Here is a 27,640-nt window from a genome sequence, read left to right as displayed (position 1 = left end):
CAGTCCGTGTTTAACCTGGGCTGTGCTCTTTTCAAGCAACTGACTAGACTTCCCGTCAACAGAATGTTTTTGTCTTCCCCATAAAGTTAATAGGAAGAAGTACATTAAAAACTGAAACACAGTTTGTGCTTTACATGCAAAAGAGCATTCTAAAGAAAATCCTCCGAGCTTTAAACCCACCTAAATGTGCAGGCTTCATTAAAGGCATTTTTAATTAAGGCCTTGACAAAGAAGCCTTCATTATGAACAGCACCCCCCCAAAAAGAAAAAAAATAAAGAAAAAGCATATTCAAGGTAAAGCTTGTGACAAATAAACAGGAAATAAAAATCAAAGAAGCCGCCAACGGCAGTTAAGTATAATGCATAAATCTGGGTACATTTAGGGCATTATTCCAAAATTATTTTAAATAAAACCCAATTTTAAAAATGTTTATATTTTTAAAAACTGTCATGAACTATATAAATTCAATTATGTTCAGAATAAAACAGCTCTTCACTTTATTTACCAAATAGAACATTGCTCAAAGTGAAAGGACTTTCTCATAGAATTCAGTCAGATAACTAGAAAGGGGGTTGAACTCATAAATATTTAAAGCATAAACAGCTTAACGTTTGTGGTCTGACAGAATTTATTTGTTCACGTTTTTAAAAGACAGATTTCTTAAACATTCTAATGAGAGGGAAATTTTCTTTCATAATACTGCTGATTTAAAAGCTGCTACATGCACGCAGTAGCCAATTTTCATGATCAGAAATGGTATTATGTCAGCACAAAGGCTGAGCTGAACACATCAGCTTTTCAGTAGGAGAAACATAAGTGCGGCGTCCGAAGGCAGCACAGTCTCCTGATAAACTAATGGCTACTTTTCCACAAAAAAAAAAAAAAAAAAAAAAAAAAAAAAAAAAAAAAGCACAATCTTTATGGACTGACTAGATACCACTTCCTTACATTTAATCATCAACTTTGATTATGCACAAAGCATGACCATAAACAATGAGGTTATTGTTATTTTCCTTGCCAAAGTTCATTCTGTATAAATCAGTTGCATCAGCATTTGTTCTCAAACTATGAGGTTCTGTAAGAACTAAGAACATATAGTTGTAGGGTTACTCCTCCGTTATCTGCAAACTATTTCCCCGACACTAACACATATAACTTAGCAATGAAAACACTTGATACAAGTGATCTATATGCAGGAGCTCCGGCAAGTTAAACCAACAGAACCATAGCTGCCGTAAAGCTGTAGCTACTTCCTACCAGGGGTAGGTTTAAAGACCCACTGATTTAACAGTCGAATCTCATATCTATAGCTTCATCCAAACTTTTATCATCATGTGTACTGGCGGCTAAAAATGTTGTTACTGGGGAGCCTGTGACATTAATCACACTGGTGCTGGTACTTGCGTTACGCACAGCAATGCTAGTCACATTAATGCCCAAAGTGAGCCTGGTCTGCTCCAAGGCCTTTTCTGGCACTGCAAATGCCTCCAGCTTCTTCTCCCCATTGGCCATATAGGAGTTTTGGCAGCCACGACATATACAATCTAAGCAGGCTTTCCGGTTAGAGTAGCAAGGGCAGCGTTGGCCGCGGCATGTAAGAACACTTGGATTTTGAGTAGCACGCCCACATTTACATCCTTTCTTTTCCTGGGGCTTTTTGTACACAGTCTTGGTAGGGCTTCCTGGCATAAAATGATGACTAGGAATCTTTTCCTTTACTGCTTTGTCTTTTTTAAGAATACCTGGCTTGGATTTAGAGTGAGATTTCTTGGATCCATGTTCATGACTCTTTTTCATGCTTTTAGTAGATAACAGTACAGTTTTGCTGATCTTGGGTGTCGCGCCTCCATTGGGAACAGTTGCTATAGGTTGAAGAGAGATTTTGCTTTCCCGCTTCACAGTCACAGGAGCAGATGCCCCCAGCGTTGGGCCTCGGAGAATGGTAGAAATTGGAAGTGGCTGAACTTTCTCACTGTCACTTTCAGATCTGGATCGTTTCCGGTTCAACTTTGCTACCTTCGGAGTTGCTGCTGTACATGATAACCCATGAAGTGTAGGGCTGGTAGACATAAAAACATTATGGCTAAGAGACTGGGAAGAAAGTTGCAAAAAAGGGCCATTGGATACAGTGGCTTCCAAGTTTGGCTGCAAATTAGGACAGCAAACCTCTGTATTTGAAACAGTTTCTAAGCTGCGGAGTACTTCCTCAACACTCAGCAAGAGAGAGTCACCAGGCTTTATGTCTTCACTGAAACTACAGATATCAATACCTGTGGAGCATAAGTCAGTAGCTACTGTGTCACAGACAGGTGGCAGGCTGTCAGACAGATCCTCGGTTTTTATATCAACAGTATTACAGACATCAATAGTATTTGGATGTTCAGGTGAAGGGATATTTATTCCAAATCTATCTATTGAGAGCCCATTGTAAGCAGGCAATCCATTGATAACAGAACTGCCGATGGCAATGCTGAGGGTGCTTTCAGACATTGGAGATAAACTAGCTTGAGTGTCAGCTGTGGGTTCTGAAGTGGACGGTAATGGGGAATGTGTCAAACACAGAGTGAAGGATGAATCGGAAGGTTTCTCTGTCTCCTCACAAAACAATGATCCGTCATTAAGCAAAGCTAAGATATCAGAAGAACAGTCAACTGCTTCTATTATATCCCGTGCCAGTGTTGTCTGGGTGATATATTCACACAGTTTCTTGTAGCAGTTCACTAGGATGCTTAACTGCTTGTTTTCCTCAAACTGCTCATAGTCTTTGCACCAGCTACATGAAGGTTTCATCATCATTTTCTTGCCTTTACAAGTTTTGCAGACATAGTGTTGGCAGGTGGAGTTGGTGGGTGCAATAGGATCTTGTAGCAAATGTCCTAAGGGGGGGGAGGAGGAGGAAAGCACAGATTTTAGTAAAAGTAATATACAATTTCATATAATGGAGTTCAGATATTAATCTCAAAACTGATATTGGTAAAGCCATTAGCCTTGGGGTACACACAGAGAACTGGAGAAATACTCAACAGCTCACTTCATTTCTGTAATACAGTCTCCATTATGTTATCTCACACCACAGTCTTCCTTGATCCTGGTCTTGCTCACAAAAACATTAGCACTAACCTTCTTTATGGTCTTCTCTCCAAAACCTATCAAGAGGTAGAGCCTGGTGGCCAAAAAACCAGTATGAAATGTAGGCTTAAAAACCAGAAAGACAGCCGGGCGTGGTGGCGCACGCCTTTAATCCCAGCACTGGGGAGCCAGAGGCAGGCGGATCGCTGTGAGTTCGAGGCCAGCCTGGTCTACAAAGTGAGTCCAGGACAGCCAAGGCTACACAGAGAGACCCTGTCTCGAAAAAAAACAAAACAAAACAAAACAAAACAAAACAAAAAAAACAGAAAGACCTTAAACTAATGTAAGCAGTGACTAATATATATATATAAGATCAAAATGTAGCTACAGTGGGAGAAGGGCTCATTTGTTAAAAGTAAAATGAGTTTTATTCAACTCAAAAATCTTCCACAAGAAAACAAAGAATAAAATGAGGGAAAATGGCCAAGCAGTGGTGGGGCACTCTGGAGGCAGATCTCTGTGAGTTCAAGGCCAGCCAGGGCTACATAAAGAGACCCTGACTCAAGAAACAAGGCGTGGGAAGACTTGTGTACCACCATGCCTGGCTCAATATACACTCTTTTTCAAGTTAACAATTTCCCTCTAAACACTGGTGTGGGCTTTTAACTTATTACAATTAAGAAAAATACAAGTAATACAGGATGGCAGAATTCAAATATACTATGTTATAAACCACAGGCACCTTAAGCGCAGCAACAAATTTTGAAAGTGGAAGTAGGGATACGTAGTTGGCTCAGTGCAAGTGTGAAGAGCTGCACTCAATGCCCAGAATCCACACAGAACAGCTAGTTGTAGTGCCACCCACCTGTTACTTGAGCCGCAGGGGGAGGGTAGTGGGGAGGGTCATTGGAGCTCACTGGCTCCCAGCTCCAGGTTCATGAGAGACCTCATTTCAACAGAATAAGGCACGGGGACAGAACACAGCATCTCATGTCCTCACCTCTACCCTCTGCCCACACGTGACTTGCGCGCGCACACACGCACGCACACACACACACACACGCGCGCGCACGCACACACCTGTAATCTGAGCATGCAGGGGGCTGAAGCAGTAGTGTATGGACAACTTGAGCTGTATTTTATAGAGACACTGTCTCAAAAAAAAAAAAAAATTGCCAAGAGCTAGGATTCTTGCTCACACGTGCAACCTACAAATTCAAAACCCAACACTACAAGGAATGCACACATAAATTTTAGTAGACACCTTTGTCAATAAGTTATTTGTTCAGAAAGCACCAACAACTATCCAGTTGAAGCACAGTCTTTTTGATTATCCATTCTAACTGTGGGATACTTTAACAAAAAATAGGTTCATCAGATTACTAGGAAAAACAAAGTGCGGAGCGTGTGCACGCGCGCGCGCACACACTCACTGACAAGTGCTTATAACAGTTGTCAATGATTTTTAAAAAAATCCTCAGAACACTGGACCTGGCAACAGTAACAATCATAAAATAAACCTACAATAACATAACCAGTATAAATTAAAATCCAATGCAAACAATTTAAACATGAACACAACAGAGACTAAAGAATCAAATCTCCAGGGTGGGGCGGAGGACAGTGACGCACACCTTTAACCCCAGCAATCAGCAGGCAGAGGCAGGTGGATCACTGTGAGTTTGAGGCCTGTGTGGTCTGCAAAGTGAGTTCAGGACAGCCAAGGCTACACAGAGAAACCCTTCCTTTTGGGGGGCGGGGGGGAATCAATCTCATACCTTTAATGGCAAAACTCGGAGGCACAGGCAGGTCTTTAAACAGACAGGTGTCTCAACAGAATCTCCTCTCCTTGCTGCATTCCCTTACTCCTTTGGCATCTTTACTGGGTCACAGACCCCTACAAAAGCAGGATACACATGCACAGACACAAACTGTTCCACAAACCTTCTGGCAATCATGAACCTATTCCTTTTTAAAGGGCATACATACATCAATATGCCCCTGAGTTTAGAACTGGCTCATGCCTCCTGAGGAGTCTGCTTGGTCAGCTGTCCTCCCCCTCTTACAAACTAAGGACTCCTGAGTCTGTCTCCAGCTCTCCCCTCCTCAGCTTCATACTCCCAAGGCATGCACAAATGCATCTGTCTTTCCTAAAGACACCTTAAAATTAAGCTTCCTAGGCCGGGCGTGGTGGTACACGCCTTTAATCCCAGCACTCGGGAGGCAGAGGCTGGTGGATCGCTTTGAGTTCCAGACCAGCCTGGTCTACAATGCGAGTGTCCAGGCCAGCCAAGGCTACACAGAGAAACCGGGGGGGGGGGGGGGGGGGGGGGGGGATTAAGCTTCCTCCTCCATCCCTTATTCTTTTGGATGGATACTGACACCATCTTTCACTCAGAAACCAAGTACTTTTGAAGCCACCCAGACTGTTCATCTCTGTTCCACCTCCTATCAGTGCCCCTGCCCATCCACCCTCTAAATGTTACCTGTGTGACTCCTGGTGCCTCACCTCAGAACCCTCACTCCTCACTCTGAAGACTACATTTTTATCACTTATCTCTCCTTGCTTCAACTTCACCCAATTAACTCATCTGCTATTCTACCACTGAGCGGTTGTTCTCGAACATATAAGCCTAACTGCAGCTTGCCCTTTGAAAGTCTTCCAACTGCCTTTAAAACTTGAAACCCGGGGCTGGAGAGATGGCTTAGTGGTTAAGAGCACCGGCTGCTCTTCCAAAGGACTTGGGTTCAATTCCTAGCACCCACGTGGCAGCTCACAACTGTCTATAACTCCAAGATCTGACACCCTCACACCAATGCACATAAATTTAAAAAATTAAATAAAAATATTTTTTAAAAACTTGAAACCCGCCCAGGTGCTGATGCACGCCTGTAAGCCCAACACTCGGGAGGCAGAGGCAGGGGGATCACTGTGAGTTCAAGGCCAGCCTGGTCTACACAGTGAGTCCAGGACAGCCAGGACTACCCAGAGAAACCCTATCTTGGGGAGAAAACACACACAGAGATAAGCATGAAAAGAAAAAGGAAAAAACTCAAAACCCATTCTCCTAACCTTAAATACTAAACCTCACTCTATATCCAAATTCTCACCCACACTAATCCTCAGAAAACATATGCAATGCTTACTTTATGTGGGTCTGTATTCGTTCTACAATGTTTCCCTTCAAAACTCAAAACCTCAAATCTCAAATATGACCTCCACAGGAAGCCTTCCTTGAGCCCCGGTGAGCTCCCTATTCATAGCAATTACTGCACTGTCTTCCCACTGCACACTAGGCCTTGCTCAAAGGCCAGCTTTTTTTTTTTAAAAAGACTTTGTATCATAGTTGGCAATAAGCTGGCATTTAATGTAAGAACAGTAACAAAATCATAAAACATTAGGCTGACCATGGAAATCACTTGTTCCTATAGCTCCATTTTGATCAAAACAGATTTTCTTCGATTATACAGGCAGGTACTAGCAATAAAAACTTAAAGCTGAGTCTACAGCTCCCAACCTCGTGTTTTCATCCATGTCCTCGCTCTATTCTCCAACAGGCTAGCCTCAAACTTAAAGGTAACTAAACATGACATTTTACATTTCTTATTTTCTTGCACACACTTCCCAAGTACTGGGATCGCATGCAGGTGCCACTACGCCTGGCGTTGGAAGTGCTGGAGACTCGCACCTAAAGCTTCACGGATGGCAGGCAGGCACTCTTCACCCGCCGAGCTGCTCCCTAGCCCTGACTCCACAGTCATGTTTGCTTATCCAACATCGTCGTCTCTGCTGCTGCTATAAAATCTGTAGCATTCACTGAGACAATTTTAGCTTATTGTCACATTTATTATAAAAAAAAGATTTGATTCCTAAAAGTGAACCCCAGGCAGAATGAATCATGAGCCACAAGACGGTAGGGCTTTCCTGGAGAGAACAGACACAGGCAATGGCCATAACTGGACAGTGTGTGCAGCAGGCAGGAGCACGGACAGGAGGGACTCTCAACAAGTATGCACGGGGCAGCTTGGTCTCAGGGCTCACAAACTGAGGCTGCAGAGTCCTCCCTGATTCCCTAGGACGCCAATCTCCAAAGCTCACCTCATCTGAGGTGGCTTGGTAAGAGCGGCCCCCATAGATTTGAATGCTTACTCATCAGCGAATACCACTTGAGAAGGAAGGTGAAGGAACTGTGTCACTGCAAGTGGGCTTGGAGGTTTCAACAGCCCAAGCCAGGCCCAGTGTCTGTCTGTCTGTCAGTCTCAGAGAGAGAGAGAGCGCGCGTGCGTGTGTGTCTGTCTGTCTGTCCCTCCCCCTGCCCCTCTCTCTGTGTAAGCAAGCCCCCAATTAAATGCTTTCTTTTGTAAAGAGGTGCCTTGGTCATGGTGTCTCTTCAGAGCATACAACAGTGACTAAGATAGCATATATACCGGGAAGCAGTGTTCCTACCTTCTCTGCAAAAGAGCCCACAAGGAAAAAAGCTCAACCTCTGTTATCATTTGACAACACACCTAAAATTTTTGCTGAAACTGTGTATAGTATATACCATTTTACCATAAGTGATAGTATTTTAAATACCCTTGATTATATACAGAACTGATTTACAAAACATAATCACTTACAAAACGTTATAGCAGGAGCAATAAATCAAACATGTATACATACACACACACACACACACACACACACACACACATATATATATATTCTTCATAACCCATTCCCCATACATTCAGACTCTAGTTATATAACGCCATGTATTAAAGACTGAAAGGCAGGCAGGCATTGTGGCTCAAACCTATCATCTTAATACCTAGGAGGCTGAGACAGAAAGTGTTTTGAGTTTGAGGTGAGCATCACTATACAGTGAATTTCAGGCCAGCCTGGGCTGCAGAAACCCCTGAGTCACAAATAAACAAACAGCCGGGTGTGGTGGACACAACTGTAATCCCAGCGCTTGTGAAGCTGAAGCCAGACCTGGAGTTTGAGACCAGCCTGGACTACACAGCAAGACCCTGTCTCAATCACCCACAATGGGAAAATACATTTCTGCCAGGTCAAAAGTCTGTGATAGGACCAGAATAACAGACCTTCCATAATCAATCTAGTAATCTAAATATCTTTATTTTTTCCTTCTTTTAAAATGAAGAATTAACTGCTTAAGCTATCTTTCTTTAATAAAGTATGACTTAATAAGAACCACACCATATACAAATGGTACAGAAATGGCATCAAGAAACCCTGGTCATGGGGGCTGGAGAGATGGCTCAGAGGTTAAGAGCGCTGACTGCTCTTCCAGAGGTCCTGAGTTCCATTCCCAGCAACCACCTGGTGGTTTACAACCATCTATAATGAGATCTGGTGTTCTTTTCTGGTGTACATGCAGGCAAAACATTGTATACATAATAAATAAATCGGAAGGAAGGAAGGAAGGAACGAAGGAAGGAAGGGAGGGAGGAAGGAAGGAAGGAAGGAAGGAAGGAAGGAAGGAAGGCAGGCAGGCAAGCCTTGGTCACAAAGACACACGTCTCTTAAGGCGGTTGACTGCACACTCCTGAGGAGCATGAGCGTTACAAAGCAGCACAAGAAAGGCTGAAGATGCAGCACGGCACGCACAGGCAGTGAGTGCACATGCAGAGGCCTTAACTTGGGAAGACTGAGACCATTAAGCCCAAGATGCCAAAGGGCCCCAGTCACAAACTCAGCCAGCTTGCGTTCGTTGCTCACCCCAAGCTTGAAAAGCAGATTCAAAGCTACGTGGCCAACAGTTGTAGGCTCTGCCAAGGTTCAAAGCCCAAGGTTCAAAGCAAGGCAGAGGCTGCAGCTCCAGCTGAGGCCCAGGCTTCAGCCCAGCTCAGGATCCCAGAAGTGCCCAGGCCCCTGTGAAGACCCCAGAGAAAGGCTTCTGCCAGTGTGAAGACAGATGGACTGGTGTGACACACCTACCTACATTATTTACAGATGACCTGTGCCGATTTTACAAATAAACCCGAGGCTAGATCTGTTAAAAAAATAAAATGAAATGAAAATAAAGTATGTCTCCTGGCTGCACTGGGGGAGGCAGGAAAATCTCAAGCCTCTACTGAGATCCTATTTGGAAAGCAAAACAAAAAACACCTTTTTCCTTCTTTCTCTATCACTTACGTAAATAATTCCATGGCCCAGCTCTATGCCATGCTCTGTGTTAGAGCCTGCCACTCTATCATTTAACAAATGTTTTCTGAGGGTGGAGAGATGCCTCAACAATCAGTACTGGCTGCTGCTCCAGGGGACGTAGGAGCAGTTCCCAACACCCACATGGCAACTCACAACTGTCTGTAACTCCAATTCCAGATGATCCAACATGCCCATATAAAACAGGCAGACCAAGCACCAATGAACATAATAAAAGTAAATCATTTTTAAAAAAGAAAAAGTATTTCCTGACCTTTTTTTTTTTTTTACTAACTTTGAATTACAGAGTAAGAAGTATACCCCAAATTATTGTTTCCAAACAATAACTAAGATATCTTCCTTCTTTTAAAAATAATTTTTTTCCAACCAGGCAGTGGTAGTACATACATGCCTTTAATTCCAGCACTCGGGAAGAAGAGGCGGGCAAATCTGTGGAGTTCAAGGCCAGCCTGGTCTACAGAGAGTTCCAGAGGAACTACTCAGAGTAACCTTGTTTCAAAACAACAAATTGCACCATGTCTGTGCAGATGTGCAAACAGGAGTGCAGGGCTTAAAGAGGCCAAAGAGGATCCCAGAATCCCTGGGCCTGGAGTGACAGACAGACACAACCAGCCCAATGTGGGTACTAAAAACCAAACTCAGGCTCTCTGGAAGAGCAGTATTTGCTCTTAAGGGCTAAGCCATCTCACTAGCCCAGAATAGCATCATCTTCACACAAATGTACAAAGAACCACTAAAAGAAAATGACTACACAATAAAAAAGACCCTGTGTATTATAGCAAATGAGAACAAATATTAACTGTTCAATGATTAAAGTGGTCATCTTTGCAAGTTTATTTGCAATCTAACAAAAGTGTGCTTAAAACTGGTTTTTGCAGGCATAAACTCAAGTCTAAACCTTTTTAAAGGTCCTTCATTAAGCAAAATGTAAAGAATAAAGGAGCCAGGCGTGCTGGCACACTCCTTTAATCCCAGCACTCGGGAGGCGGAGGCAGGCACATCACTGTGAGTTCCAGGCCAGTAAAGGCTACACAGAAAAACCCTGTCACCAAAAAAATAAAAAATAAAGAATAAAGAATAAAGGAGACCAAGGAGATAACTCTGGGCCCATGCAGTTCCAAGTTCAGGTTCCCACACAAAGTGAGAGCCAGATGAGCCTGGTGATCTGCATTACAGGAAGACGGGGACTCCCCAGGGCATAATGGCTAGCTAGACCAACTTGAACTAGGAAGCTCCAGATTCAGCAAAGCTCGCCTTAGTAAATAGTGTAAGAACAATCTGGCCTTCACATGCATGAACACACATACACAAAGCCTGCATATATATGTACTGATTAACACACTTGCATTCATATCACACATAGTTGCCAATAAAAATTGAAATTCATAAAACTAGGCTGGGTGTAATGGTGCACAGCTTGGATCCCAGCACTTGGGAGGCAGAGGCAGGTGGATGGATCTCTGTGAGTTTAAGAGCAGCCTGGTCTAAATAGAGAGTTCCAGGACACCCAGGGCTATATAGGGAGACCCTGTCCCAAAAACCTCAAAATAAAAAATTCAAGCCAAGAGTGCTAACACATGCCTTTCATCCCAACACTACAGAAGCAGCAGCAGGCGCATCTGAGTTAAGGCCAGGCTGTAATACACAGAGAGTTCCAGAAAAAACGGGCTAAAAAGAGAAACCCTATCTCAAAAAATAAGCTCAGCCTTAAAAAATTATTATGAGACCAGAGAATTTACCTAAAATGTAATTTTACTTCTGATATTCCCAAGGGCAGTTGTGTTTTGGTTTTTTGAGACATGGTTTCTCTGTGTAACAGCCCTGACTGTCCCAGGCTGGCCTAGAACTCAAGAGATCCGCCTGCCTCTGCCTCCTAGTGCTGGGATTAAAGGCGTGCACCACCACACCTGGCTGACAGTTCTGTTTTTACATTTCTGATTGAGCGGCACTTGGAATCTGTTAAAACTTATACTCATCCCATTTATTTTAACTATCACAAGGCAACTAAATGCTTCAAAACATTGAATAAAAACTAATAATAAAAAAACTAATAATAAAACTAAGGGTTTTAGGGCTGGAGAGATGGCTCAGAGGTTAAGAGCGCTGGCTGCTCTTCCAGAGGCCCTGAGTTCAATTCCCAGCAAACACAGTGGCTCACAGATATCTATTAATGAGATCTAGTGCCCTCTTCTGTCATGCAGGCATACAAGCAGGCAGAACATTATATATATAATAAATCTTAAGAAAAAACTAAGGTTTTTAGAAATTACTAGCTCTCCAATCATATAATCAAGCAGAGATGCTGAGACCAGTACTAAGCCCCTTTAGATACCCCTAACCAACACCCTGTAGCCCTGAACCCTGTTTTCTTTATAACACCTAACACAGTCATGGTATTGACACAACACTGAGGTTTAACTAACCTAAAATAAGGAAAGAAGATGACAGAGACACATACATCACTAAAATTGGTTACCGAATATTTTGATCACTTGACTAAGGGAGGGGTAGGCACTGAACTTGTGAATCTCCTCCAATTGGTGGACTCTACAAAAAACAAAAACCTAATCAAAGTAATTTTAATTGTTTTGGTTTTTTGTCTTGCTTTTGTGGTTGATGCTGTTGTTCTGTTCTTCCTCTGGAGAAGGGGTGTGGCTGATCTTCAACTTGAAGCTATCCTCATGTTTCTGCCTCCTGTATACTACCACATTTAGCTCCAAGTAAATTTGGGGGGAGGGGGTTTCTGAGACAGGGTCTCTCTGTGTAGCCTTGGCTGTCCTGGACTTGCTTTGTAGACCAGGCTGGCCTCGAACTCACAGTGAGCCGCCCGCCTCTGCCTCTCGAGTGCTGGGATTAAAGGCGTGCGCCACCATGCCCGGCTCCAGGTAATTATTTTTAAGTTCACTATGTATCATCACTTTAAATAACTAGGTACTATATTGAGAGGCCAATGATAGCTATACATATGCCAATTTGACAAGGAATTAAGGACTTAAACCGCAGAGTTTAACTAAAACTATGACAAAATACTTTCTGGTACAGAAAGCAGTAAGTCAATAGTTTTAAATCTCAACAGGCAATTGATACTGTATATTTCAAAACCCAAACACAGATTATTAAGGAATGATGTATAACTACTCAAGCCCTAAACAGATCCATAAAGATGTCATGCTTCATTTCATATTCCAGCAAGAATTAGGGGTTATTCATTTATTTACTTACTATGTATACAGTGCTCTGCCTGCATGTACACCTGCAAGCCAGAAGCGGGCACCAGATCTCATTATAGATGGTTGTGAGCCACCATGTGGTTGCTGGGAATTGAACTCAGGACCTCTGGAAGAACAGTCAGTGCTCTTAACCGCTGAGCCATCTCTCCAGCCCAAATAAATCTTTTTTAAAAAACACACACAGTATATTCTAATCTATTATGCACAATTAAACTGATCCACAGCAGAACATCAGCCAAAAAAATTTAGATCTGTATTTCACAAGCTGTTCTTCCACTGAATCAGAAGGTTTGCTTTACTACTCCCCCATTTGTGTCTTAAGACAGTGTCTTACTATGTAGCCCTGGCTGGTCTGGACCTAGCTATGAGGATCAGGCTGATCCTGAACTCTGAAATTAAAGGCATGCAACCACCCTGGTTTTACTGCCTCTCTTAAATACATTATCATCTTTAAAACCAAATCATTTTATTTGTGTAGAAATTTGGTTAACACAGCACTGCTTCAATTTACTGGTGCATATAAACCATTTTTAAACACACACACACATACATATATGTGTGTACATAAATACATACATACATACACCATTTATGTTTGTTTGTTTGGTTTGGTTTTTCGAGACAGGGTTTCTCTGTGTAGCCTTGACTGTCCTGGACTCGCTTTGTAGACCAGGCTGGCCTCAAACTCACAGCAATCCTCCTGCCTCTGCCTCCCGAGTGCTGGGATTAAAGGCAGGCGCCGCCACCACCCAGCACATTGGCCATTTTTAAGGTGCAACTCAAACCAAACCAAATAAAAGCAAACAGAAAACAAACACAGAGGCCATGTCATTAATGGTCTCTACCTATTTGGGTGACAGTATTCCAACAGCACTACTGTCGTCATATGGTGTCTGTCATACTCCAGACCTGACTAGGTATCTGGTGGTATGGCCCCACACATGCATTTTAGGAAAAGGTTCACAAATTCTAATCATCAAACAAGTTTAGAAACCATTAATGACATGGCCTCATTTTTTGTTTGGTTGGTTGGTTTGGTTTGGTTTGGTTTTTCAAGATAGGATTTCTCCATGTAGCCCTGGGCTCACTTTGTAGACCAGGCTGGCCTCAGAACTCACGTACCTGCCACCCAAGTGCTGAGTTTAAAATTAAAAGCATGGCCGGGCGTGGTGGCGCACACCTTTAATCCCAGCACTGGGGAAGCAGAGGCAGGCGGATCAATGTGAGTTCGAGGCCAGCTTGGTCTACAAAGCGAGTCCAGGACAACCAAGGCTACAGAGAGAAACCCTATTGGGGGGGGGGGGGGGGGCGAGCATGAGCCACCACTGCCCAGCAACAAATCTTATTTATAAGTTCATAATGGCTTTTATAAACAGACTAAAATATAAATTAAAAGGCTTTTGATATTTAGGATTATGTTTTACTAAAACATTTACCATTTAATGTTTTATTACTATGGGCTTCAGAACTGAAAACATTCAAGTATCACACTATAATCACAGCCTTTATTCTTTAAAACTTGCACAGCAAGCAGCACTTTCTCCCCTCTCTTTAAGACATTTTTAAGGCTTTATTACCAAAGCATGTAGAAATTCATTAAAATTCTCATCAAAATTCCAGTGACATTCTTCACAAAACTATTTTTTTTTACTGTAAAACGTATACAGAAGCACAAAAGACCCCCAACTATCGTCAGAGGAACACTGGAGGTACCACAGTACTTGATTTCAAATTATACTAAAGAGCAATAGTAGTCAAACCAACCCAACAGACACACAACACAACACAACACAACAGAGAACTCAGAAATGAACTCATACAGTTACAGACACCTGGTTTCTTACCAAGGTGCCAAAATTTTATACTAGGAAAAAAGCTTCAACAAATGGACCAGGGAAACCAACCACATGTAGAATTAAGCTGTAGTCCATCTGCACAAAAAAAGTCAATTCAAAGTGAACTAATTATCTCAGTGTAAGACCTGAAACATTCATGTTTCTACGAACTACACACTGGGAGAAGAATACACTTCAAGATACTGGCATAAGGCTGGGTGTGGTGGCGCACACCTTTAATCCTAGCTCTCAGGAGGCAGAGACGGGCGGATCACTTTGAGTTCGAGAGCAGCCTGGTCTACAGAGTGAGTCCAGGACAGCCAAGACTACACAGAGAAACCCTGTCTTGAAAAACCAAAATAAGACACAGGCGTAAGACCTTCTAATAAACATGTATTAAAAGAATTCAGGAAAAAAAAATAATTCAGAAATTGCTGGTATTGACAAAAGCTTAAGAGTATTTATAACAAAGTAAAATTTTATCAAAAAGCACAAACTATATAGCACCTAGTCTCTCCAGGAATACAGCAGCATAAAAACATGACCCGCAACGAACAGAAAAACCAATCTAGAGCAACAAATCCAGAAACGAAAGACAACAGACTAGACAGTAGCACTGGGGGATGGGGGCTATCCTCCAATATTCAAAATGCTTGATACAGCTATAATAGAGTTCCAAGAGGCCTGAGACACAACAGTAACACTCTGAAGACAAGCAGAAACCCCTAGTAACAGATTTCAATACCATGAGCAGTAACTGGTGAAACAAAAGGAAAATCAGTGAAGGCGCCGAGAGAGGAGCGGAACACTATTAACCAACTCTGTGAAGATGTTTTAACTGACCAGAAAGTGTTCTCTGACTAACAGATAAGCAATTCTTTTTCCAAGGTTTCACAAAATGACTCAAGTCCCAGCACTAGAAATGTCACAGGCCTAGCAGCCTGAGCACAAGAAGAGCTTTTCCACACCCTTTCCTCTTCTGCATTACAAACCCAACTCCTTCCTAGGTCAGTCAGGTAAGGTAAGGTGTGCTGTGGTGACAAAGGCTGGATGTGATTAAGGACAAACAAGGAGAACACACTCCTACTGTCAAGGAGAAGGGGGCCTTTAGGCCAGTAGTGCTTTGACATGAGAAAATGCTACCCTTGCAGGGCCTCAAAGCTTTCTAGAAGGCTCCTACAATGCTGATTTTTATATGAATGACAGATTTTGAAACAATGACCAACAAAACTTTTTAACCAATAAAAATACCAAATTCACCAGGCCTGGGGGCGCAGGCCCTTAATCCCAGCACTCGGCAGGCAGAGGTAGGTAGATGGCTGTGAGTTCCAGGCTAGCCTGGTCTACAAAGTACAGCCAGGGCTACACAGAGAAACCTTGTTGAAAGAAAGAAAGAAAGAAAAAAAGAAAGGAAGAAAGAGGGAAGGAAGAATAAAAGAATGCCAAATTCAGGCTGGAGAGAGATGGCTCAAAGGTTAAGAGCACTGACTGCTCTTCCAGAGGTCCTGAGTTCAATTCCCAGCAACCACACAGTGGCTCATAGCCAACTATGATGAGATCTGGTGCCCTCTTCTGACGGGCAGGTACCTATGCAGGCAGAATATTGTATACATAAGTAAATCCTTTTTTTAATGCCAAATTCATAATCAAATTTCTGTTTTGTCTTTGAATTCAGATCTCTCACTTTACTGCCTAGGCTAGTCCTAACTCTTACATCCAAGCAACCTTTCCGTCTTGCCTCCCAAGCAGCAGCTGGCTCTGAAGGCACACATCAGCACACCGTTGGCTCTCTGTATTGTGTCTCAGTATGTAGGCAAGTCAGTCTAGACTTGAACTCTCCTGCCTCTGCCTCCGTAGAGCTGGATCACACGCATGCAAAACCAGACTGCGCTTCAAATTCCATTTCTAATAAACTTCATTTTACAGTAAGACAGAAAAATTCAATGTTTTGTCTAGGCCACTAGAGCAGAGCATCCTATGCACCCACATATGATACAGTACCTTGGACACAAAAATCCTCACTAAGCTGGTACAGCACTAACTCAAAGATTGTTCCTGTCTCAGAAAAGACACATCTGCCTGCTGAGAGTCAAAGAGCCAATTTTAATCAGAGGCTTCTCACCAAGAAAAACAACCTGATAGACCTAAAGGCCTATATGAGCAGTGAAACTCAACAATACCATGACGAAAACCCCCCAGACAGCCCACCCCAACAACGGACTCAGAAATCCATCAGATGGAATCATTAATCTGGTCTTTACTAATACTAAATTTCTGTATTATATATGTCCAGAACCCCAAGTATTTACACCAGGAATGTATTTTTTTTATTTGTTTTTAACCAGGCATGTTTTACTTCAAAGGAAGTATTCAGCAAATTTCCTATATCAAATAAATAAACAAATAAAAATTTAATAAATGGGGGAGCAGACAGAGACAGTTTGGCAGTGAAGAGTGCTTGCTGATCTTCCAGATGACTGTCTTGGTCCCAGCACCCACTTCAAGCGCCAACAACCACCTGTCGCTCCACTCCAGGGGATCTGACTCCCTTTTCTGGCCTCCTGGACTGTGTGTGTGTGTGTGTGTTTGCTTGCACATGCATGCAAAGAGGCAAAGACAGAAGAGAGAAGTCAAAAATAAATCCTTAAAAAGAAAAACATTTTAGATGCAGGCGGTGGTGGTACACACCTTTATGACCAGCACTCAGGAGGCAGAAGTAGGTGGATCTCTGAGTTTGAGGCCAGCCTGGTCTACAGAGGAAGCTCCAGGACAGCCAGGGCTGCACAGAGAAAGGGGGAGGAGGGGAAGCACAACTTCTTAGAGTACACACTGAACCTCCCAACTTTCTTCCCTGAGGTGGGCCTCAGTGCGTAGCTCTTATCTGGCCTAGAACTCAAAGAGGCCTACACACCTCTGCCTCCCGGGTGCTGGGATTAAAGACCCGTGTCATCATGCGAGGCTCACACGTCAGCTCCTAAACTCAGCTCCAGCTAATGGGCTGTATGCTTCGTTTTCTTCTTCTTTTATTTAATTAATTTATTCAGATTACATCTCAGTTGTTATCCATCCCTTGTATCCTCCCATTCCTCCCTCCCTCTCGCTTTCACCCTATTCCCCTCCCCTACGTCTGTGACCGAGGGGGACCTCCTGCCCCAGTAAATGGTCATAGGCTATCAAGTCTCGTCTTGGTAGCCTGCCTATTCTTTCTCTGAGTGCCAACAATGGTCTGTATGTTTATGAAAAGATGCTCAACTTCACAAAGTATCAGAGACGCCAATGGAAACCACCAAGAGTTACCATGTTACAGCCTTTATGAGGGCTACTGTAATAAACCCAGAAAAATAATGTTAAGTGCCCTGGTAATGAGATTATAAAGTAACACATGTATGAAGGGTCACAAAAAAAAAAAAGAAAGAAAGAAAGAAAATTAAATAAATATTCATTCACTGCTTTAATCTCATCCCTCAGGAGTGAGTTCGAGGCCAGCCTGGTCTATAAATTGAGTCCAGGACTGCCAAGGCTACACAGAGAAATCCTATCTCGAAAACAAAAAAAGAAAGAAAGAAAGAAAGAAAAATATTGCTTATTGACTTTAATAATCAAGATCACTAAATGCCACAGGGTGAGCAGGATATGCAAAGTGAATACTTTGGACAAAAGTTTTATCCAGGGTAGGAAAAGACTAGAACAGCACAACGACCAATTTGATGCTTATACATTTATGGGCTTCACAGCCTTCCCTTTTGTATTTCAGGCTGTGGCTGACCACGGGCCCCTGAGACTGTGGGGAGTAATATAAGTAGGAGAGAACTCATATTGAGGTAGTTCTGTACCACTGTGCACAACCACAGTCTGAGATAGCCAAGAGGCAGAAGCAGCCCAAATGCCCATCCTAAGAGTGGGTAAAGTGTGTACACAACAGAGCTCTTCCTCAGCCTTAAAAGGGATATTATGTCACATGACATAACATGGAGGAACCTAAGGACATTACGCCAAGTAAAATAAGACAAACACAAAAAAGAGGTAAGTAATATGGTCCACTTATATTAAGTACATAACACAGTCAAATGTGCCCACAGGGCTAGCAAGATGGCTTGGCAAACATGTAAAGGCACTTTACTGTCAAGCCTGAGGACCTGAGTTTGATTCCCTAGAGGTGTGTGTGTGTACACACATAAACACATATAAAAAATAAATGTTTCAACTTTTTATTTTATAAAAGCAAAGTAGAACTGGGGAGATGGATCACTCAGCAAAGTAAACATGAGGACCTAATTTATCCTCCAGACCCCAGATAAAAAGTTGGGCCCACCTGCAATCTCAGGGCTGGAAAGGTACACAACAGGGTCTCCTGGGCTTACTGGCCAGCCAGCCAGTCTAGCTGAGTGAGTGAGTGAGTGAGTGAGTGAGTGAGTGTGTGTGTGTGTGTGTGTGTGTGTGTGTGTGTGTGTGTGCGTGCGCACATTTATTTATTGCCTTTTTGTAATGCTAGAGAAACAAGCCCAGGGATGTCCGCGTGCTAAGTAAGCATTCTACCCCAGAACTACATCCTAGGTCCATGGGCTTTTGTTGTTCCCACTTAGTCTATGTAGCCTAAGCTATTTTCCAATGCTGAACTCTCCTGTTTCCACTTCCCAAGCGCTAGGATTATAGTCTCGTGCCGCCAGACTGCAAAAGAGGAGCACACGAGTTATCGGAAGAACATGTTTAAGAAAAAAGATAAATATAAAACTTTAATTATATATATATACATACATACACATATATAAAACTAATCCTTTAGAGGCAGGGGCTTTCATTTAGCTTCTTTCTAAAAGAAATAAAGTATGTCACTCATGATTCTATGTTCAGAAGACCCCTGGTTTTTATAGATTAGCTCGCTCTTGCACAAAGCAAAGTATTTCTACCCAAAGAGAATCAGAATTCTAGAGCTGAAACAGATTGCCGTCATCACTCCTCTACTGAAGCCAATGTGAGTTCACCATGGCTTTTATCAACAATGGGGAAATAAGAAAAATCAAAGCAATCCTTCATAAAGCTAAACCTGTTGACTTTTTACAGGTATTTTCCGTTTGCAAAGCACATCCTTCCTATGTTAGTGATGTTGGAAAGGTCTCTTTTCAGTGATGCAAGCACTCATCCATTCAGTAAACGCTTTCTGACAGCGGTCAGATACAGAGCTGCACTGGTGACTCCCACCGTCACGCAGCCACCCACCTCACAGCACAGTAACAGTAGGACCAGGAAAAATGGCAAGTGGTAAGGGATGTGAAGCCGGCTCACAAGCTTGGCAAGTTAAAATGTGATCCCCTGGAACCATAAAGACGAAGAGAACTCCACAAAGCTGTCCTCCAAACTCCATGTATGTATACCATGCACTCTAATAAATATTTTTTAAGTTAGTACATTTTAAAGTGTTTAACATACAAAACAACAAACAAAAGTGGTCACTATGTCAGTGGAAAATATTAATCTCCACTCTAGGCCCTGCCTGCTTAATGAAAATATAAAACCTAAGAGGTAAACTTAAACCACTTTGTTTCTAGACTCATTAAAATACCAGGACGGGGCTGGAGAGAGGGCTCAGTGGTTAAGAGCACCACCTGCTCTTCCAGAGGTCCCGAGTTCAATTCCCAGCAACCACATGATGGCTCACAACCATCTATAATGTGATCTGATGCCCTCTTCTGCAGATAAAGCATTCATATACAATAAATAAATAAATTTTTTAAAAAATAAAATAAAATACCAGGACAATATTTGGGTGCCCAAGTACAAATCTGACCATATTATTTTATAGGGGTATCTCCCACAATAATTTCAAGGTTTTTTGTTTTGTTTTGTTTGGTTTGGTTTGGTTTGGTTTTTTGAGACAGGGTTTCTCTGTGTAGCCTTGGCCATCCTGGACTCACTTTGTAGACCAGGCTGGCCTCGAACTCACAGCGATCCACCTGCCTCTGCCTCCCAAGTGCTGGGATTAAAGGCGTGCGCCACCACGCCCAGCTCTAATTTCAAGTTTTAACAGTCTAATTTGACTCTGCTTATCACACTTGTATCACTTGAAGATTGGCGAGTTTATAAAACCTAAAATCCATACAGCAAATTGTATCAATTCTCAGACCAACAAAAAAGAAAGAAACAAACAAAAAAAACCTCAACTACCTCATAATGCCAAGCTAACATTTAAAATAAAACCTTAGAACTGACACTCTTTTTTTTTTTTTTTTTTTTTTTTGGTTTTTCAAGACAGGGTTTATCTGTGTAGCCTTGGCCATCCTGGACTCACTCTGTAGACCAGGCTGGCCTCGAACTCACAGCGATCCTCCTGTCTCTGCCTCCCGAGTGCTAGGATTAAAGGCGTGCGCCACCACGCCCGGCTAGAACTGACACTCTTAAAAACTACTCAGAGCCAGGTGTGGTGGCGCACACCTTTAATTCCAGGACTCAGGAGACAGAGGCAGGCGGATCGCTGTGAGTTCGAGGCCAGCTTGGTCTACAAAGCGAGTCCAGGACAGCCAAGGCTACACAGAGAAACTCTGTCTCGATAAACAAATAAAAACAAAAAACAGTACTCAGATACTGTTCTAACCACTTCCTGTGGTCTGGAAAAAAATAACACTGCTATCTCGTTCATTCAGAATTCGAGACAGGGTTTCTCTGTGTAGCCTTGGCTGGGCTGGACTCACTTTGTAGACCAGGCTGACCTCGAACTCACAGTTATCCACCTGCCTCTGCCTCCCAAGTGCTGGGATTACAGGTGTGCACCACCACTCCCGGCCAGAATCTTTTAAATATACAAAGTAACTAAAAATGAACAGTGCAGTGGCTAATTAAAGCTTCAAAGAACAAAGACCATAAAATCTGTAACCCAGTGACTATTCTGGATTTAACAAGTGACCTGAATGTTGTGGGCTCTTCTTTCATCATGAGATATGAAGCAGCCTGGGGCTACAGAGACGGCTTAGTTAAGAGCACTGGCTGCTCTTGCCGAGAAACCAAGATTTCATTACCAACACCACATGGTGGCTCTCAACTATCTGTAACTGCATTTCCAGAGGCTCCAACACCCTCTTCTGGCCTCAACACGGCACGCACACAAGACAGAAATACAGGCTAGCAAAACACACACACACACACACACACACACAAACACACACAAAATAAAATCTCAAAACGAGGTTGGGGTGGGGGGCTGGAGAGATAGTTGAGAGCACTGACTGCTCTTTCAGATTTCCTGATTTCAATTCCCAGCAACCATGGCTCAAAACCATCTGTAATGGAGTCTGATTCCTTCTGGTGTGCATAAACACAGCGATTCTATACTTCTGTTTGCTTGTTTGTTTGTTTGCTTGTTTGTTTTTATCGAAACAGAAGGTTTTTCTGTGTAGCTCTGGCTGACCTGGAACTTGATCTGTAGACCAGGCTGGCCTCAAACTCAGAGATCCACCTAACTCTGCCTCCCAAGTGCTGGGATTAAAGACTAAAGGTGTATGCCACTACAGCTCAACCAAAAATATATAAATCTTAAAAAATAAGAATAAAAACTTGGGGGGGGGTTAGTTTTAAGACAGTTTCTCTGTGTAGCCTCGGCTTAAAAAAAATATCTGGAGCCGGGCATGGTGGCGCACCCCTTTAATCCCAGCACTCGGGAGGCAGAGGCAGGCGGATCGCTGTGAGTTCGAGGCCAGCCTGGTCTACAAATTGAGTCCAGGACAGCCAAGGCTACACAGAGAAACTCTGTCTCGAAAAATCAAAAAAAAAAAAAAAAAATCTGCGGCTGGAGAGATGGCTCAGAGGTTAAGAGCACTGTCTGTTCTTCCAAAGGTCCTGAGTTCAATTCCCAGCAACCACATGGTGACTCACAGCCATCTACAGTGAGAGCTGGTGTCCTCTTCTGGTGTGTGGGCACACACGCAGACAGAATATGTATAAATAATAATTAAAATAAAATCTTTAAAAATAAAAATCTAGGTGAGATATCAACCACTTAGTATGTGCCAATCCAAGACTTTCAGTGGATTTATTTCTGTTAATTTAAAAGGTTTTCAAGACAGGGCTAGAGATACCTAAGCAGCCAACAACATGCACATGGCAGCTCATAACGCTCTGTAACTTCAGTTGCAAGAGACCCAGCAACACTTTCTGGACTCCAAGAGCACTATTAGGGAGACACATTACGAATGCAGCCAGAACAGTAACACGTGTACAGTTTAATTTTTTAAAGCTAGGCATGGTGGCACATGCTTTTAATCCCAGCACTCTGGAAGAAAAGGTAGGCTGACTATTGTGAGAGGCCAGCTAGGGCTACATAGTAAGACCCTCTCTCAAAAGAAAAAAGCCCACCACAGGAGAGAGCTATCAAGTTTAAAGCACCTATTACTAGCAGGCAACAGTGGTGCACTCGGGAGGCAGAGGCAGACGATCTCGGAGTCTGATGCCAGCCTTGGTCTACAGACCAAGTTCCAGGTCAGCCAGGGCTGCACAGAGAAATCCTGGCTGGAAAAAACAAACAAAAATCCCTGGGGTTCAGCTCCCAGCACGCACCGTAACTCCAGTTCCACAGGGTCCCATACCCTTTTTTCTGACCTCCTAGGGCACCTGAACAGGCCTGGAGCACACACACAATCAGGCACATGCACAAAAAACAAATCCTAGCCAGGCAGTGGTGATACATGCCTTTAATCCCAGAACTTGGGAGGTAGAGGCAGGCAGATCACCATGAGTTTGAGGCTAGCCTGGTCTACAAAATGAGGCCAGGACAGCCAAGGCTACACAGGTGGGGGGGGGGGGTCTTAAAAAATAAAGCTCACACATAATTCAAAATTTAAGGAAAAAGCAGATAGATAAAGGAAACTAAAACTGAGTACACTAAAGTACTGGGTACTCAGTTGCTAAGTCACTCACTGGGCAGATAGGAGTGAAAGGAGCAGCACAAAAATGTATAATAAGCAGTTATTTCCCCTAAAGACTTCTATATACACCAGAAAACTAAGATAATTATAAAAGTGCACTGAAAGGAATTATAATACCATAGCTAGAACAAAGGCTTACAGAGCTCCAGAAGACAAAGAGAACCTTTTGCCAGAGTGAGCAGGGAAAGTTCACAGAAGGAACCTTTACAGAAAATAAGAATAATTTTAAGGCAAAAGAAACTTTAGGGAAGCCAGGCCCCAGTGGTGCAGGACTGTAGTGCCAGGTATTCGGAAGGCTAAGGCAGGAAGGTCACTGGTTCAAGGCCAGCCGGTCAACTACACATGTACATGATATGTAACACAGCCCTATGTTCAAGCGCCAGAAGGTGGGGGGAAATGAAAGGAAGATATAAAAAACATGTTGGAAAAGGTAAAAACAAAATAAAAAACATCTATCTGGCAACTGTTCAGGGGGGAAACTGACCACAAAATACAAAAGAAAGGAAACGTCAGAGGACCTGTTATGATAAACATCCTATTTACAGCACCAAAATAGGATTAAACCTGATTTTTACATATTTATTATTTTCATGAAATAAAAGCACCCACTATTAATCAGCTTACGTTTCAGCACTGAAGAAAAAAGGACAAGACTGTACCCGGCACAAAGGTAGGTAGTGCTGTAGCTGGCTTCCAGCACCTTCTCTTTCTCTTTCTCTTGATAATCACAGGCTTGTGGTGGCTGGAGAAAAATCTAAACCTACATCCCTATTACCGAAGTGCCATTAAAGACCACCCAGATTGTAAGTAGACCCCACAAATGTTTCCATCAGATGAAAAGGAAAGGAGGCAAGAACCACAGAGAGTGATCACAAAGTCCCAGTCATAACATCTACTGTGTTGGCAAGACTGAGTATTAAGACAAGCTAAAGAGACCACAGCTAGGCCTTTTCTTACGTATAACTTCAGGGCTGGAGAGGTGGCTCAGCAGTGAAGAGTACTGACTGCACTGCCAGAGGACCTGGGTTCGGCTCCCAGCACCTAGGTGACAATCCCAGGGTGCGACTCTCTTCTGGCCTCCTCAGGCACAGCACACACATGGTGCGTATAAATACACACAGACAAAACAGCCACACACATAAAAATTATCGTTTTAATGTAGCTTTACATTTAATGTCTTTTTTTTAATATCCATGTTTAAATTATTAAGTGCATGTTTAATCAGACCACCACTACTACCATGAAGCTACTTTAAATAACTCAAAATCCCACTTGGCTTGGTGGAACACACCAGTAATCCTTACACTCAGAAGGCTGCGGCAGAAGGGGCTCCAGTTTGAGGCCAGCCTAGTATACACAGTATATATGTAGCTCGGCAGTGGAATGCTTCCCTAGCATGGTGAAAGCCCTGGATTCCAGACTCAGCAACGCAAAAATTAAAGTAAGATCTTGAAGCTCCAAACACCTAAGCACCATCCAAAATCACCATTTTCTAGCACAGCTTAAGATCCACCCTCTTTGAGGGGCCTACCAGATTTCCAAGTGTTAGCTGATAATAGCTTCCTGAGAACAGCTATCGGATAGTATGACCATGTAATTACCCCACTGACATCTCTTTCCCCACTTTACCTACCCTGCTCAAAAACAAAGGGGGCGGAATGTCAGCACCACCTCCTCAATCTCCTCACCCTGAGCGCTCTATAAAGTCAACTTGGAGGCAGAGAGCTCTCCGGTCGCCCTCAGTTTGATAACCAGCACCACCAAAAACTAAAGGTGAGACGCAAAACAAGAGTACCATTAAGTCAGGGAAAGTCTCCGTGCACTTTCCTTGGCTGTATTTAAACTGAAAGCCAACTCAGAACCTAGCCCTAAGCCCTCCGTTACACAGTACGTCGCTGAAGGCCCACCGAGGATAAGCCATCTGCCCTGAGTGACTGCTGCCCTGTAAAGTACAGTCTGTTATTCGTCAAAGCAGTGGTTAATCATTGGTTGCTCAAATGTTTATGAAATTAAGTACCTGACCAGGAAAAAAACCAATCTTCACCCTTTCTGTACCCCTCAATGCCCTGCCCTGAGCTATTTAAAAACAAAAACAAAAAATAAAAAACAAAGAAAATACATGCCGGATCAACCCTGAGTACCATTCCTAGGCTTCAGCCAGTACTATAAAAATGTACTCTTCTCCACTTAAAAGTGCCTCCGTTTCTTAAATTCTAACTGAACAACTGGATTAACAAAACCTCAAGTAAACCCATTACCTGAGGTGCATCATCAGTGCCTTGCGGTGCATCATCAGTGCCTTGCTTGTTGCTATTTTATTTACATTAAACATTTCATTTTTTTTAATAAGTGAAAGATTTATATGTTCTCAAGAGAGACCGAGGATAACCGTTCTGATTTTTTTTTGAGTGTCAAATACTTATTATATGTGCCAAGTTAACACAAGTGATCAACCCTTTAAGAACTTTCCAACAAAACAATATTATTTCCTCTCATCGCTTACAAATCTTGTCTTCTTTTTCAAGACAAGGTTTCTATGTGTAATAGCCCTGGCTGCCAGGCTGGCCTGGTACTCGGAGATCCGCCTGCCTCTGCCTTCCGCGACTAACGGAGTGCGCCACGATGCCCGGTTTACAAATAATTCTAAAGTATTATAACCGACAGGGGCTTTGAACAAAAGCATCTAAAAATAATTCTCCGAAAGCAGGCATGGTTCTGCATGTATAAAATACCGCATTCCAGAGGCAGACACAAGGATCTCAAGTTCAAAATCGGCCTAAACTATATAGTAGCAACCTGCCTTAGAAAATAGAGGCTGGAGAGATTGGCTCAGTGGTTAAGATAACTGCCTGCTCCTCCAAATGACCTGGGTTCAATTCCCAGCACCCACATGGCAGCTCACTAACTGTCTCTAACTTCAAGAGCTGACACCCTCACACCAGCACACATCTATTAAATGTTTTTTAAAAAATAGTAACAATAAAGCAATTCTGCCATGCCACCTGATATTAAACTACAGAAAAACCTAATCTGTAAAAATCCCACCAAAGAGCACCATCAGCTTCGTTAGGGCAGTGCTACCCCTCAAACCATCTGAAGTCTCTGACAGGAGGTGCATGCATCAAGACTATACATACCATCATCTACCCTCTGCACACCAATTTAGGGGGTGCAAAAACGCCACATGTGTATGTCTTAAAAAAACAATGTGATCACATGTAATCACAGCGGTATTCAATCAGTCCCTGGAACCGACTTTAAAAAAAAAAGGGGGGGGGAGAACCATGCTGCCGATATCTCAACTCCATTTAAGACACCACCACTACATGTGTGAAGCTGTCAAAGAATTTGTTTAAAATATATTTTAAAAATAAGCCACCAGAGAGATGGGTCAAGGCAAATTAAACCGTCTAGAACATGAAAATCGCGGTTAAAAGTGGCTTTAAAGAAAAAGGATCTCTGCCTTTCTGAAACGCCGGGCAAAAGCCCCTGGGCGAGTTTCAAAACTAATGAGCATGTACTACTACCGCACAGTAACCACCGCTTCAAGGGAACTACCGGGCCGGCCAACCGTTCACGTTACTACAGTCAAAGGGCCTTCAGAAAACAAGCAGGGAAAGGGGAACAATAAAGAAGCTTCTCACCGCAAACACAGCACGAGAGGGACTGTCGGAAGTAAGGCAAGAGCCTGTTAATCTCTGTAAACGCCTTGGGGTCTCCGGGGTCGTAGTTGAGCACTAGGCGGCTCGCGGAAATGTAGAGAGCAGTAGCATTCACCGGGTTCATTGCAGACACTTCGACACCAATGGCTCCCGGTTGAAGAGAAATTCCGGATCCAAGTTTGTAAGCAGCCAGGGAACAATGGCGATTTTGCAACAATTCGGAAGAAATCCGTGCGGAACCACGGGCCAAAGCAGCAACCAAAATCCGTGCAAGTTTGAGAAGCTGAAGCGATCCTCCCACACATGAAGGCCTTGGCGCCCCTCCTCCGTCCCTGAGACTTGCAGACCCGAGAGAGAGAGAGATTGAGAGATAGAAACCGGCGATCGAGTTCGTCCGAGGCGGCCGCGGCTGGGTGCTCCGGACGGGATCGGCTCTCGGTCTAGCCCCGCGGCTCGGCGGGCGGCCTGCGCTCGAGCAGCATGTCCGGCCGCGGAGGCACCTCCGGGTGGAGCTGGCGCGCACGGGAGCGGGCCCGGGGAGGTCCAGGCGGGGCACGCTTCTCACGGACCAGCAGCGGGGGCCCTTACTCCATCGCAGCGCCGGCGCGGAGGCAAGCGGGGCGACGAGGACTCAGCGCGCAGGCGTCGGCTTCCCGGGTCTAGTGCCAGCAGCCGCGGCGGCGGCGGAGGAGGAGGTTGCTGCTGCGACGGGCGCGCGCCGCTGCCGTTCTCGCCATGCCGGACGCGGGGACCCACGCT

At 43.5% G+C, this 27,640-nt stretch overlaps 1 protein-coding gene across 1 annotated transcript; it reads right to left on the bottom strand.

Moving 5' to 3' along the window:
- Window positions 1-889: 889 nt before the first annotated feature.
- Window positions 890-27,640, bottom strand: Msl2 (MSL complex subunit 2). The gene is made up of 2 exons (XM_051140076.1): window positions 26,864-27,640; window positions 890-2,877 (listed from the first exon to the last, which is right to left on the bottom strand). Exons 1-2 carry the CDS (start codon window positions 27,003-27,005, stop codon window positions 1,286-1,288), a joined length of 1,734 nt encoding a protein of 577 aa, XP_050996033.1. The 5' UTR covers window positions 27,006-27,640; the 3' UTR covers window positions 890-1,285.

Source organism: Acomys russatus, chromosome 32 (assembly GCF_903995435.1).
Source record: "Acomys russatus chromosome 32, mAcoRus1.1, whole genome shotgun sequence".
In the NCBI taxonomy this organism is placed as follows: Eukaryota; Metazoa; Chordata; class Mammalia; order Rodentia; family Muridae; genus Acomys; species Acomys russatus.
Note: the sequence above shows the minus strand (reverse complement) of the source record. Positions and strands in the feature narration are given on the sequence as shown.